Raw genomic sequence first — 15,543 nt, forward strand, 5'->3', positions numbered from 1 at the left:
ACATAATTTAAACTATTGCGTTCAAACATTTAGCCAGGAAAGCAATTTGGAATAACCCCTTTTGGGTTTTTTCAAAACCTGTTGGGAGCAGGGAATAATTTGATGATGGGTAACAAGTATGTTCTGCTCTCATATCTGAACTCCTAATGATCTCTTTGGAGAGATGATAATCTCCAAGCATTACAGAACTTTGGACATTAATGAAGAATTTTAAAAAAAATTATTGTCCTTTCACCATTATGCTAGGGTAATATAAGCAATTAGAGCCAATTTGCATCTGCTGTTTTATTTTGAAATGATTTGCCCATTAATTAGCACTAAATTAATTCTTTAGAGAATGTTTATAATTTTTACATCATAAATTGTCTTTTGGTTGGAGTTGAAGACTGAATTAGAATTTGCAGGCCAGGCTTTGGTACTTCGCATCATATGAAGACCAAGTGAGAATTAGGGAATTGAAGCTACAGGTTAATTATCCTATCCCCAATCTCCACTTGCATTTGAGAAAGTTCCACATTTGTTTTACAGTGATTTCTTTCAAAGTATCCCCCTGTTGTGCTGTCATACACACTGCCAACAACTTTCCAAGATAATTTTTCTTCTGAGTATTTCTAATTATTCAGAGCATTAACCATCCTTCAAGACTATTCGGACTGAATAGCAAACATGTCTTTGGACATATCACAGGAGAAATATGTTCATCTGATCACATTGTAAACCAAGGAATTGTAGACGTTTACAGTGCAGATGGAAACCAATCGACCTATCGATTCTTTCCTCACTATTCGCTAAAATATTCCATAACTAATCCGACATGCTCTCGAGTTATGTTACCCTCATATCATCCATATAGTTCTCTCTTAAAGGATGCAAAGGTTACATTTCCATTATTCCTTTGGCAAAGCATCCATGTGCCACATTTCTGATTATTCCTGTGAACAGCACACGGAGGAAGTATTACCATGGCAAGTTTCTATTTTATGCCATCAATTTCTATGATTGCTGATAACCTGATTCATTACTTGCGTCACACACAGCGCTTGATCAGTTAATAGAAGGATCAATTCTATTCCTTTTATCGTATGTTAAAAACGATCTCTGCACATTTAAACAAAATGTGCTGAAAGCGTCACATTCTGGCCTTCTCCCAGAAAAACAAATGTTCCCCATTTGTCACAGCACATTAACTGTCTGCAGTGCCAGTTACAAAGAGGTGGAGCCGTATTGTTAATGTGCTGCAAAACATATTCCATTCCATAGCAATTCTTGCATTTCCTGTCCTTAGGAGTGACACAGAGCAACAAATTGTCCTTAATTTCATATAACTGCTTTGGCTTCCTGTGATGTGCTGGAACCACATTAAAACAATCTCATTAATACTCAGTCAGATGTCTGGCAAGCTGCTGCTTACTGCCAAACCCTACCAGGCAGAACCTGGCAATTGTGCAGTGAGACCTTTGACAAGGTAATCATTTAGTAGTTAGTATCATATATTCACTTTTCTGTTTGACCACTTTATGCATGTTTTTGATTCAGTATTTTTGATTTTATTGGTCATTTATAGGCATTTTAAAGAAAACTTAGATATTTTCTCTTTGCAATCTTTTACTTTGAAGCATCTATGATTCATATCAAGATTAATTTATGAGTAAATCATCCCTATTTCTTAATTCCAGTAATGGAGCTGTATGGGGTTAAAAAAGATATGAATACCTAAGACTCGTAAACGATCAGCACCGACAACCACTTCACTGTCCTCCGCTGAAAACAATAACTTGTCAGTATTCGAATTGACTTCAAAACGCTTGCCACGTGCTTCTATCGCTTCACTTCCTGCAGCCAAACACAAAGAATTATGAGACATTGGAAATGGAATAATGAGTGTCACATGTAGAAATGAAACCAAGAAGCTGTTTTCCAAATGAACATAAGAACATGTGAAAGACAAGCAGGAATAGGCAACATGACACATTGAGCTTGCTCTGCCACACGGTACAGTATGGCAGAGATTCAATATCAACTGCATTTGCCACCTGTTCTTTATATCTCTTGATTCACTGGTGGATCAAAATCTGTCTCTTTTTGCTGTAAATATACTCAATAATGGAGCATCCACAATCCCTTGGGGTAAAGAATTCCAAAGATTCACTGGTGGCACAGTGGCTCAGTAGTTAGTACTGCTGCCTTCAGCACCAGGGACCCAGGTTTGACTCCATCCTGATGTGACTGTCTGCAAGGAGTTTGCACATTTCCCTGTGTCTGCATGGGTTTCCTCTGGGTTCTCTGGTTTCCTCCCACAGTCCAAAGGTTGCAGGTTAGGTGGATTGGCCATGTTAAATTGCCTGTAGTATTCAGGGATGTTCAGGCCAAATGTATCAGCCATGAGGAATGCAAGGATAGGGTGGGTTGGGGTGGGATACTCTTCAGAGAGTTGGGAATAGACTCAATATGCCTAATGGCCTGCTTCCATCCTATAGGGATTCTATGAACTCTTATCTTGAGGTTATCCCTCTGTTTGCTAGATGTGGTGGTCAGAGAACATGCATCTACCCTGTCAAGCCCCTTCAAACTCTTGTAAATTACCTCTCAACCTTTTGAGCACCAGAGTAAAGATCCAATTTATTCAGCCTCTCATCATAGCACAACCATCTCATCTCAGGAATCAATCTAATGAAACTCCATAGTATCACTTGCAATTCAAATATATTTTTCCTTAAATACTGAGACCAAAACTGTGCATAGTATGCTAAGTGTGGTCACAGCAATGTAGTACAGAAAATAACATGACTTATTTGCTTTGGTATTTAAATCTCCCAGCAGTAAAAGCCAATGTGCAATTTTCCTTCCCAATTGTTTGATGTTTTTGTATTCCATCTGGGTTACCCTTGTACGAGTTACATCCAAGTCTCTCTGATCATCAATGTTTAAACATTGTACACCTTTGAAAGGTAGTTTTGCTTCTTTACTCTGGCTTCCAAATTTCATGATCTTCCATGTAATACTCTATCAGGCACTGTATTGCATACTTACTTAACATTTATATCTTTGAAGTCAGTTGTATCCTCCTGACTGCTTACGTAGCAGTTTCCATTTAGGTCAACAGAAAAGTGGATCAGTAATGCCCGTTCTTGTCATTAATACAGACTGTAAATAGCTGATGCCCCAGCACAGATTTTTATAGTGGACACTGGAAACAATCTGCCAATTTGAAAATACCCAATTTATTCTCACTCTCTGCTGCCTGCCTGTCAATCCGAGATCTCAATCTTTGAGATCTATGCACAGTACCTTATCCAATTTCTTTGGAAATGCAAGTATACTGCATCTACCCAATCCCCTTTATTTGCTCTATTAGTTACTTCCTCAAAAAAGACTACAATTTTTGTTAAGCATAATATTCCTCAGGTTGAGCTATTTTGATGTCTTATCAGACTGATTTTCTAAGGACATTATTAAGATTTCCTTATTCAGTCTTTGATTTAAGGATTTTTCTGAAGTCTGATGTCAGGTTAACTGACTTTTAGGTCTGTTTTTCCCCTCCATTCTTGAATATCATCTTGTATTTGCTAACTTCCAATCCCTTGGTACTATTTTAGAATCTATGGAATTTTGGACAATCATAGATCCATTATATCTACTCTCTTTTCAAACTCCAAGATGTAGGATATGGTGTCATTGGGTTTTGTTGACTTTAATCACTTGCTTTAATATTTTCACCTTGCTAATAAAACTCCTTTAATTATCTTACTGTCATTAGTCTCTTAGCTTGTCTTTATTTTTGGGACATAATTTTTGACTTCCACTGTGTACACAGAAATAAAATATATTTTTCATTTCTCTGTAATTTCCTTAATCCCCATCATAATTTATTCTGTTTCTGCCTTGAAGGAACCAATATTTATTTTAACTGCTCCCTTCACAAAATTGTAAAACCTTGTATAGTGGTTGTTATAGTTCAGGTTAGTTTACTCTAATATTCTCTTTCTTTGTTATTTAATCAGCATTTTACCGTTTTCTAAAACTTTCTCCATCCATATACTCACTACTATCTTTGCAACATTTTGTCTTTAAGATTTCCAGAACCCACAGTATTTTACATATTTATTGGGCTTTGACCATAGGTCATTCCATGAATTATTGTTCTAGGAAGCCCCTGCAGAAATATTTTATAAATCATCCAGATTACTTTGGTCCATTTGACTTGTCTACACTATAAGAAAATTAAAATCTGAAGTATTTATTTTTTACAAGCTCCAATTATTTCTTGTTTAATGTTTCCTCACTTGTATAATTATGGTTAATGAATGTGTTAACTAATCAACCCAGTATTTTTTTTCTTCCTTGTCATTTTTCATCCTTCTCATTCATAATCTCCAGCCATATCGATTCTAATGCCAAATCTTCTAAATGAAGGTCCTATCTAACTTCTGTCCTAATGTCATCCTTTATTATCAGACCTACACCCCCTCCTTTTCATTCTGCCTATCTTCTAGAAATGATAATTTACTGTGAAGTACTTACTTACAAATTATGGACAACTGTCTCTGGAATGCCAACTGCACCAGACCTATTTATCCCAATTTGTCCCACTAGCTTGTTTATTCATGAACACTTTGCAGCAATTCTCTGAGGTGGGACTTCCTTCTAAGATAAGGGTGGAATTCTTCCATTAAGTCAATTAACGCTGCTCGTAGTGTTAAATTGCTGTGGGGCAAACATCAGCATCATGGGTGTACTGCAATTGACTATTCCAACAAAAACTGTGTTATTACATTTGTCTTCCATCCTTTAGTTGTAGCTTCATCTAGAGATGGCTCACCAAATGTCCCTGTGTTCCTCTATAATTGGCCATTAGATGATTTGCTAGAGTCAATTATCTTGAGTTTCTTTTCATTAACACTTTTCTGATAAAATATCCATGTAATACCTTTCCCTCCAGCAGCAGGGTCAAGATTCACCTCGTAACTATCAATAGTTACTGCAACATTGACAAAGAGCATGATAATGTTGTACATCAGCTGAAAACAATTGGAGCTATTTCTGAGAGCATGTACGCTCAATGAAATCCCAATCTAAAATGAGCTAACCAAACATTTTTGTGCTTGCTCAGAATTGAAAAGCATCATGTGGCTTGCTGTGGGCAAATAAGCTGTAAATTATCACCTTATCCATATCAAAATAATTTCCCTTGCGTCTCAACAGCTGGTACCTCAAGGTTAAATCCTAAGAAATGTTTCATTCATGCATATAATTAAACTTATCCTTGTTTTGTTTTATCTTCTTCCTGTTCTGTCAACAAGTTCATAATGTTTATCTTAGACATGCACACACCAGCAACTGCAAGCTTGCAAAGATTTACTGCTCAAGCAGTTTAAAAACTGCACTTGTTTTCAATTGATCTACTTGACCGAAAATCGTCTGACACATCATCAATGCAACACCTATGGGGGAGGGTCATAGACAAGAATATAATCATTGAAAAGAACATTTGTCACCCAAGGTGTGAAATGTTAACTCATTCACTTGCATTTTTCCATGAAATTTTCACAGAAATTCACCAAGGCTCGTAAGACAGCACCTTTCAAATCCACGGCCACTACCATCTGGGGAAAGGACAGCAAATGCATGGGAACACCAATTACAAGCTCAATTTTAAGCCACTCCAAATTTCTAAGTACATTGCTATTCCATCAGTGCTGATCTTTAACAAGGTTATGCTGTCCTTGGCTTCTTTTAAAGAGAGGTTGTAAAAGCAACGATTCCAAAAAGTCTGGGTTTAACTACTTGAGAATGCAATCAAGTTTTAAAAAAAAACTTGTACAATGAAAGGGGAGTGGCCAGTTCTCCCAGCTCAGCTTAGCTCTGGTTTGGTTTGGTTTTAGCAGGCAGTCAGTGGTGAAGCTGCTGGACCTAAAGAAGCAGCTCCATTCTGAACCTTCCTCTCTCTGACATCTCTTCTGTAAGAACCTGTGTTGGATTTTTCCTTTTTTGCCAAGGGGTGTTTATGGGGATTGTTGCAAGTATTTGGAATAGCATCATTAAGTCGGGATAATCTGTTGGGTTTTCGGAGAGGTTAGGTTCTTCTATATTCTGTTCTCTTTTGTGTTTCATTTGGCTAACTTGCAAATAAATTCTGTTTTGTTTTAAACTAAGTGGTTGGGCCAGCTGCATCACTTCTGACATTTCCACTTACACCTGCTTAAAGCAACTAGCAAAGTCAGAGCCCAGGCTACTTTCTTGAAATGTTTTGAGAGGGTCTGGCCTGGTCTATAACAAGTGTCACTGGGCCAAGATCTTGGAAGTCACTTCCGAATTGCATGTTAATGTTCAGAAACTGAGTTTTGATGCAGCTCAGTTCAGGTTGCAGAAAGCTAAAAAATAGGCCTGATGTTTTAAAGCTAGCATCCCTCTCCAACTTTGCAATTGTATGAAGCAGGGAGTGACAGAAATCTGCACTACCTGTAGATCGTGTCATCCTGCAGTGGGGCTACAAGCAAGTTTGAGACAGTAAACATCAATGATACAAACACAGAAATTGCTGGAAAATCTCAGCAGGTTTGGCAGCATCTGTGGCGAGAAATCAGAGTTAATGTTTCAGGTCCAGTTGACCCTTCTTCAGAACTTAGATCTGAAGAAGGATCACTGGACCTTAAACGTCAACTCTGATCTCTCTCCACGGATGCTGCCAGACATGCTGAGATTTTGCAGCAATTTCTGTTTTTGATTCAGATTTCCAGCATCTGCAGTTCTTTTGGTTGAATGTTAATGACACCCTTGTATGGACCAGAGTAGCTATGCTGCTTTTCCTGATCCCAAAAAACAGGTTAAGAAAACTTTGAACTTTCCCTTTAGGACATCATTTGCCCCAGAACCACATTCTCACTGGGTGAACCTGCTGGGAATATCCCTATTACATCCTGCATTGGTTTCCTCATAAAAATAACTCTCAGGTCAAAATGAATATGTCAGGAAGTGACATCAATAATTTAAATTGGATTCTGCTGGCTTAGAGTGTGTGTTATTGTTACTTGCTCAGTGAAGGAGTTTAAAATTCTTGCAGTTCAATTCCATGGAATTTAAGTGACCTGGGTGATATACTTATCCAGTTTCCCTTGGATGGATACAGTGGAAATAGCCTCAATCTGTGCTGCAGTTGATAGAAGCAAAGCAAGCTTCTGTTCATTTTTCCAGGTGAGTTGTTACTTGTAGTTGTAACAGCTATAACAGGACGACAAAGTAGCAACCCATTCTCATCATAAGTGAAACCTTGACCTGAAGGGAACAATGAGAAACCACTTACAAAGATACCAAGAATGGAAAGTGTGGATCAATTCTGTCACTGGTTTTCCTTCTCCCCTCCATTGAAAAGTGTCAGCTCTTTACTACCCCACAGCAAACTCAAGAAGTATTGACAACTGAACCAAACACACAGGAGCTGTTGTGATCGATCCAGGTTATATATGAATAATGAAATTGAGGAAACTTCTAATGTGTTTTTCAGAAAAATTGGAACTGAATCTAACAACTGTCTTCTTCAAATCTTCTCTTTTGAAGGATAATTTAGTCATTAAATTTTACATGGAGATGGCGACCTTGATCAAGAGTTGAAACATCTCAGATGCACCCACCTCTGCAAATCCAGGCAACCATGATTGGATTTCATAGCTATCAGGCAGTTAACTCTCTGACACCATGCTTATTTCAAGATGGTTGGAGTATAAGAGTAGGAAGTCTTACTGCAACTGTAGAAGGTGCTGGTAAGACTATATCTGCAGTATTGTGAGCAGTTTTGATTCCAAAGTTTGTGAGAAGATTTGTAGCTCGGGTGCTCGTTGTTGTGGTTCTGTTCACCGAACTGGGAATTTGTGTTGCAGATGTTTCGTCCCCTGTCTAGGCGACATCCTCAGTGCTTGGGAGCCTCCTGTAAAGTGCTTCTGTGTTTATAGTGGCCACTATAAATGCCGGAGGATACAACACAGAAGCGCTTCACAGGAGGCTCCCAAGCACTGAGGATGTCACCTAGACAGGGGATGAAACGTCTGCAACACAAATTTCCAGCTCGGCGAACAGAACCACAACAGTTTTGATTCCCTTGTTTAAGGAAAGATATAATATCACTGGAGGCAATTCAGAGAAGAGTTCACAAGGATAACAAAAAAAAATGAAAGAACATACAGAGTGCTAGGAATCAGAAACAAAAACAGAAATTGCTGAGAAAACTCAGCAGTTCTAGCAGCGTCTGTAGAGAGAAATCCGAGTTAATGCTTCTTCAGAACCACTATGGAGGGATTGTCTTATCAACAAGGGCTAAACAGGTTGGGACTCTACTGGAGTCGAGAAAAAAATGAGAGGTGATCTCATTGAAATATATAAAAATTCTTCAGGAGCTTGGCAGGGGGATTACTGAGACGATGTTTCTCATCATGGAGATTCCAGGATGAAAGGGCATAATCTCAGAATAAAGTGATCGAAAAGTATGGTGCTGGAAAAGAACACCAAGTTGGGCAGCATTTGAAGAGCAGGAGAATTGACATTTCAGGCATAAGCCCTTCATCATTCCTGAAGGGCTGATGCCTGAAACGTCAAGTTTCCTGCTCCTCAGATGCTGCCTGACCTTCTGTGCCATTCCAGCGCCACACTTCTCGACTCCGATCTCCAGCATCTGCAGTCCTCATTTTCATAGAATAACGGGGTGCCAATTTAAGTCTGAGATGAGGAAGAATTTCTTCTCTCAGAGGGTTGAGAGTCTTTGGAGCTCCTTGCCCCAGACAGCTGTGCGGGCAGAGTCCTTGCGTGCATTTAAGGCCAAGATAGATAAATTCTTGATCAATAGGTGTCAAGTGTTATGGGGAAAAGTGGATATGCAGAACGTTGAAGCAGTCATGATCTAACTGAATGATGGAGCAGGCTTGAGGGATTGAATGGCCTACTCCTAGTCCTTTTGCTTCCAGGAGAGAGGATGCCAATTTCCAAGAGATGTTGGTATCAGTCTCCAACAATGAACATTGTTGGAACCTGTACTTGAGGTAATGTGGAGAAGCCTTGACAAAAACGCTTAGTCCATTGCTGATCAGGATTAGGATAGGGCTTCAATCAGGAGCAAGGCAGCTGTTCAAGCTTGGGTGGCTCTCTCTACCGGAGTGCTGGTGGTTGGCAGAGGTGAATTTCCTATGTGGACCCACCTACTCACAACCTTGCCATGGTTTAACTGCAGTAGTAAGCGGCCATCTTTAAGTGACCTTAACTGACCATTGAAGGGCCTCGATTCAGATCACCTCCACCCACTCTTCCACAGGTAAGATACCAGCAGAGGTGGGTATATGCCAGGCATGATACTCTATCACCCCAACAACCACTATCCCTATTACCTGCCTACTATGTGAACTAATTTCAATAAAATGCAAAAATGTGTAAGTTCCTTCTTTTGGTATCTTCCTCCCTAAGAGGAAACATTTTCTTTGACTTCATCTCTTCGGTTCATTCACCTAGCCTCTAAGCCCCAGCTTTTAGGTAATTAGGAACACAGTGCATTTGAGAAAACTGCTGTTGCAAAAAATCTTGACTAACCACTCGATGATGCAGCAGAGCAATGCACTGCAGCACAACATCAGCGATCAACCTGTGTGCTAATCATCTTCATTGTTATTTTCAGCACACCCAGCTTGAAAGTATCTCACAAGAGAACTCCATACCCGCTCCATGATATTCAATCTTACCTGTATTTAACTGCGTAACAGTCTGATCCTGACTATCGCGGATGCTCACTGTAACATTCCTAGAAGACTGCAAGTAAAGGGAGCTGTCCTATAAAAAAGCAATGTCAGAAAAAAAATTATGTTAGGTACATTCCTTTGAGTATTAGTCTATTGTTGTGGCATCCATGTTATTTATGCCAATCATAAGAAATAGGTCAGGTGAATTTGGTGGTGGTATGGTGGTATGGTGGGGTGGACAATAAACCGGGAAGAAGGGTACACTTATGGACATCCCACCATTAATTAATGCCAGGGCCTCTTCCCATCATGGCTAGTATTACTCACTTCTTGTACAGAACTGGGAAAAATAAGGAATTCTGCATCTAATTTCCACCCCAACAGCCTCCATATTCAAATGTTCATCCTTTACTATTTCTGCCACCTCCATCATGTTGATACCATGTAAAACATTGTTCTCCTCTTATCAGCATTCCAAAGGGATTGCTCCCTGTAGTGATTATAACAAGGTCAAGCAGTTGGACTCCATAGAATATGAGTTCTCTGATTAGGACTGTTAATTTGTTCCAATCAGGGAGCCCTGGCTGACAGATATAAACAGAAGTGTCAGAGATTCTGTTCACTCTGAGAGCTGCCTCTGAGGGAGCTGGATCAATGTCATGGACATGTATAAATAAAGGCTGACTTGGTAATGGGATACAAGCCTCTGTGGAGTTAATGCACTCACGCTGTGAATCCTAATCCACTCCACTTTCACACCCCACTCCTCTCCCACTGCACCTTCCCAGCAATCATGGGAAGTCTAACACAAATTTCCCTCCACACTGGTTCTGAAGAAGCATTAACTCTGGTTTCTCTTAGATTTTTCCTCTTCACAGTCCAAGGTCTCAAACATGCCTTCCAGGTGAAGCAGCAACTTCTTTCAAGCTAGTCAATTGTATATGTCATTTACAATGCAGTCTCCTCTACAATGGGATGACCAAACCTGGTCTGGGTAATTACTTTCCTGAACACCTCTGCTCCATCTGGAAGAATAGCATTGACCTTCCAGCTGCTTGCCATTTCAGTGTACATCTTGCTCCTCGTACCATTCCAGTGCAGCCTAACACAAGTTGGATTAACAGCACTTCATTTTCCGCTTAGGCACTTCACAACCTTCAGGACTCATCATTTAATTTAACAAGTTGAGACCATGGATACCATTTTGGTGTACTTCGTTTTCATCTCACCCTATATCTTGGTTCCAGTAAACAAACTTTACACTTTTGGATCTATGCTTGGTCATGTTTTGACAACCATTACCACTCCTTTTTCATTTTTAATCCACTATACCTTTGATCTCTCATCTTCTTCGTCCTTTAACTATTGCCCAGCCTATTCTTTTGTTCCACTTGCTCCTCTTGCTTTCACCAACAGGGTAAAAGGCATCACATTTCCACCTTTTCTTCAGTTCCCAAGAAGTCATATTGGACTCAAAACATCAGCTGTCACAGATGCTGCCAAACTTGCTGAGTTTTCCAGCAATTTCTGTTTTTATTTTAGATCTCCAGTATCCACAGTTTCTTACTTTACTATAAATATATGTATTGTATACAAAGAGAAAATGGTTGTATTTGATAAATGAAAAAGAGAAGCAGGATGTTAAAGTGATTGATCTTCATGATAAAGACCTTAGTGTTGCTTACAGAGACAGAACCATAAAAATAACTTTGTTGCTACATCATATACAAATGTTTGGTGAAATCGCAGCTACTTTATTGTCTGTTTGTATGCTAAAAATAATGTATTTAAGACAGTTTTTAAAGACATCTTTCCCATAAAAATTGTGCCCCCCTTTTTAAAATTTGACAGGAACAAGAACTGAATCTTTTATTTGAATGCCAATTGTTTGCTTCTGCTTCACATTGACTAGATGTCAGCAAGGCCAGCTGATTTTAAAATTGATTTAAATATCATTGATGTTCTCTATGGTTAATTAATAATTTTATCACTTGTCAAGTTTGTTCATTAAAAACTACAGCACAATAAATCTGTACGACAAGCTTTATTCAATATCTTTTCCATAGAATTTGATGTTGGTCCTTTTTTACTAACAATTTAGAATTGAAGGGCACTCATTTATACAGAAGTAAATCCCTGCAACTTGAAACCATATCTTTACCACCATATAAACTAACATTTTAAACAAAAGGCTATAGCTCATTATTACAATATGAGAACATTTAGCTGTAACATTGCTTCATCAGAAAAGGCAATGTTTGCTTGGACTGTCCAGAGACTGACAGTGTGGAAATAAATATGGGACACTAATATTTACAGTTATAAGTTACAAATTATCTAATGTAGGTGGTCAAGAAAGAAATTTGATGAGGAGGTGCCGGTGTTGGACTGGGGTGGACAAAGTCAGAAGTCACATGACACCAGGTTTTAGTCCAAAAGGTATATTTGAAATCACAAGCTTTTTAAGTGCAGCCATTTGGCCAGGTGAAGTGAAAGAAATTTAACATTCATTAACAAATTGTGTGTAAATTCTAGTCCCTCCTACCTTTATTGTATTCTTCACCTGCAGTATGTACTTATCTTTACAGGTATTTTAATTATTTCTTCCTCACTGAGTTTGAGTTACAGTCCTGAAAATTCACTCAATCTCAACATCGGACACCATGTTTCATGAAATGTGTTTTAATGGCTGCTCCAAACCAAAGTGAAGCAGAAGGAGATATCACATGACAATAGCAGGCCAGTTAGTGCATTATGTACAACTGCATTTCTCCAGATAGCTACTAGTTCACAATTTAAGTACATGTACTGCTGGAGATCGGTTAATGGCACAGTCAGGAAAATGGAAAATAAAAAAGGAATGGATCATCAACCAGTATTGTGTCAATCCCATGTTACATCTGAAATATTGAAGGAGAAAACAGAATGGCCACTTAAGGTCATATGCAAAATTATTCTTGAAATTTATCAAGAAATTCTATTATTTGTCAGTATAATTTCTTGAAGAGTGAAATACCTTTCTGTTCGTTTTGTGTCAAATTCTCTAGCAAACAGTACTTTCAAACACACAGGTTATATTTCCCTCCATTTACTTGGGAAAAACAGGTCTGAAGAAGGAACGTGAATAGCCAACTATTTTGCTAATAGTACTGAATAAAGGGAAGTATCCCAGTGCAATTATTGAAGAGCTTGTTAACAATTTTATTTCAAGATTCAGTGTTTCAATCCGCAGCTTACAACAAAACCGAAGTGGTTTTTATTGGTTCTTAGCCAAGAGTCATTTGGCTTTTCAGATACAATAATTCAATATATTTTGAATACATCTCTGATTCTCTGTCCATTTTTTCCAGTGGACACTTCTTCATGATTGAGTGAATGACTTATTTATTGTCACTTACATTTTGCAGTGAGTTAAAAAAGTAAAATACAGTGGAAGGCTTCACCAGTTGCCACGATCCAGTGCCATTTTGAATAGCTTAAGAATAAAAACAATAAAAGATATAACCGAAAAAAGTCTGAACCTAAAGTCAGCTCACCAATGATACCTCACTTCCATCACCCCTCCTTCACCTCGCTGTCCATCCCTCCTCCACTTCACTGCCCCATCCCTCCTCCACCACCTCACTGCCCCACCCCTCCTCCACCACCTCACTGCCCCATCCCTCCTCCACCACCTCACTGCCCCACCCCTACTCCACCACCTCACTGCATTACCCCTCCTCCACCACCTTGCTGCCCCACCCCTCCTCGACCACCTCATTGCCCCACCCCTCCTCCACCACCTTGCTGCCACCATCCCTCCTTCACTACCTCGCTGCCACCAGCCCTCTTTCACTACCTTGCTTCCACAATCCCTCCTCCACCATCTTGCTGCCCATTCCTTCCTTCATCACCTCACTTCCACCATCCCACCTTCACCACCTCACTGTCACCATCCTTCCTTCACCATCTCACTGCCCCATCCCTCCTCCACTGCCTCACTGCCCCATCCCTCCTCCACTGCCTCACTGCTCATCCCTCCTCCAATGCCTCACTGCCCCCACCCCTCCTCCACTGCCTCGCTGCCTCACCCCCCCCCACCACCTCGCTGCCGCATTCCTCCTCCACCAGAAATCGCTATGCTTTAGGCGGCATCTTTATTTGCTGCTGGGCCCACTGACTGTCGCTGCTGCTGGGTGTGGTGCTGAACCCACACTCGCCCCACTATCAGGAGCCCCCAGCTTCACTGATGCCTAAATGAGGCCAGGAGGTCCTGTTCAGGACAAACAGCAACCAGGAGTCCTTGGCTCCACTGCCAGACCAGACCATTCTGCTGCCTCACCAAGAGGCCTGCTCCGGTCACCCTCCTCCGAGATGTTACTTTGCCAGCACCGGCATCTTGAAAAGTCTGCTGCTGTTGCTAGCCCCGAAGACCAGTCAGCTCAGAGTCACTTCCCAGTCGGAGGAAATTCTAAATCCCCTGTTAATGTTCTGTTTCTCCTTTTTTTTAGCAGTACATAGTGGCTGTGCGGCAGCCAGCTCAGAGTCACTCACCTGAACTGATTTTAAATCTCCTGTTAATTTTTTTTTGTTTTCCCCCACACTACTGCCTAACGGTGGTAGAGCTTATTTTTCCACAGCACCCATATTGTGTGTGACTTCCTTTTTTTTTCTTTTTTTCTTTCTTTTTTATTCTGAGGAGATTCCTCTGATTATATTTTTTCTTCTTTATCTTTTCACCCGCAATACTGCCTAACAGCAGCAGCTTATATTTTCCCCAGCATCCATATTGTGTGCGATTCCCTATTAGTTTCTTTATTGATTCCCTGTTAGTTTTTTTTCTCTAAAACCAAAAAGAACAAATAACCTTCCTGGAAAAGTTTGGGGGAGGGGGGGGGGGGGGTGGTGTGGTGGAGGGAAGAAAAAGAAACTCTCCTCCTAAACATAGACAGCAGCAGGAACACACTGACTGTGGCTCAGCCAGTATAGAGTTAGTCCCTAGAATGAGGAGGCTCTCTTACACTCCCGTTTATATAGTTTTTTTGTCCCTGTAAGTTTTTTTTAGCTCTCAGAGTGACTAGGATGTCTGCCGCTCCTGTTTTTGTTTTTTTTTTAATTCCCTGTTAGTTTATTTTCTCTTTTTTTTCCTTGACACTGATCCAGCTCCCTCAGAGCTAGCCTCTCAGAGTAAGCAGGATGTATACCCTGTTAGTTTTTTTTTGTTTTTTCTTTTTTTTTTCTGTTTTTCTCTTTTCCTTTTTTCTTTTCTTAACCATATTCCCTGTTCGTATTTGTCAGCCAGTGCCTCCTGATTTCCCCGAGTTAACTACCCTAATCAAGGAACTCGTAATTAATGAGGTCTACCTTGTTCTAATCACCACAATAAGAAAATTGTTTTTTGTTTAAAGAAACTGACAGACAGCATTGTGTAAACTGAAAATCAGTTATAAATTATTCTTATAAATATTCTTATAAATTAATGAACAAGAGAGTTTTCACATGAAATTGAATAGCCATTGAAATTATAGACTTCTTTTTGATTCTTGTGCAGCATCTGTAAAATTATGTGCCACTGAGGTACTTTTGTGGTATTCAGTTTCTGTTCCTCAAGGGACTGCTGTTCCTGACTTCACTACTTCGACAATGCAACAAGTCAAAGAGCTGTAACAGGTGATGAGCTAAACAATGAGTTTGGCCTCATTAGATTCCAGGCATACTTAAGAAATTTTAATTACTAGGCCACAACACACTTAATATACTTTAGAAACTTTCATTCAGTGTAGCTGAAGCCAGCTGCTAGTACAGAGAGGCCTATCAATAAGATCAGGATAGACCAGATTAATAACCATGT

The 15,543-nt window shown here is 39.7% G+C and overlaps 1 protein-coding gene across 4 annotated transcripts in view; it reads right to left on the reverse strand.

Moving 5' to 3' along the window:
* sgcd (sarcoglycan, delta (dystrophin-associated glycoprotein)) overlaps nt 1–15,543 on the reverse strand; it is a 190,111-nt gene that overhangs the window by 37,628 nt on the left and 136,940 nt on the right. For all 4 annotated transcript variants that reach the window (XM_043703313.2, XM_043703310.2, XM_043703309.2 and 1 more), the window contains 2 exons: nt 9,717–9,804; nt 1,714–1,833 (listed from right to left, as the gene is read on the reverse strand). In XM_043703313.2, coding sequence (XP_043559248.2) covers nt 1,714–1,833; nt 9,717–9,804 — 208 coding nt within the window. The remainder of the gene's footprint in view (nt 1–1,713; nt 1,834–9,716; nt 9,805–15,543) is intronic.

This window comes from Chiloscyllium plagiosum, unplaced genomic scaffold, assembly GCF_037043375.1.
Source record: "Chiloscyllium plagiosum isolate Xiang-an unplaced genomic scaffold, Cpla_swu_hap1 HiC_scaffold_16, whole genome shotgun sequence".
Lineage (NCBI taxonomy): Eukaryota > Metazoa > Chordata > Chondrichthyes > Orectolobiformes > Hemiscylliidae > Chiloscyllium > Chiloscyllium plagiosum.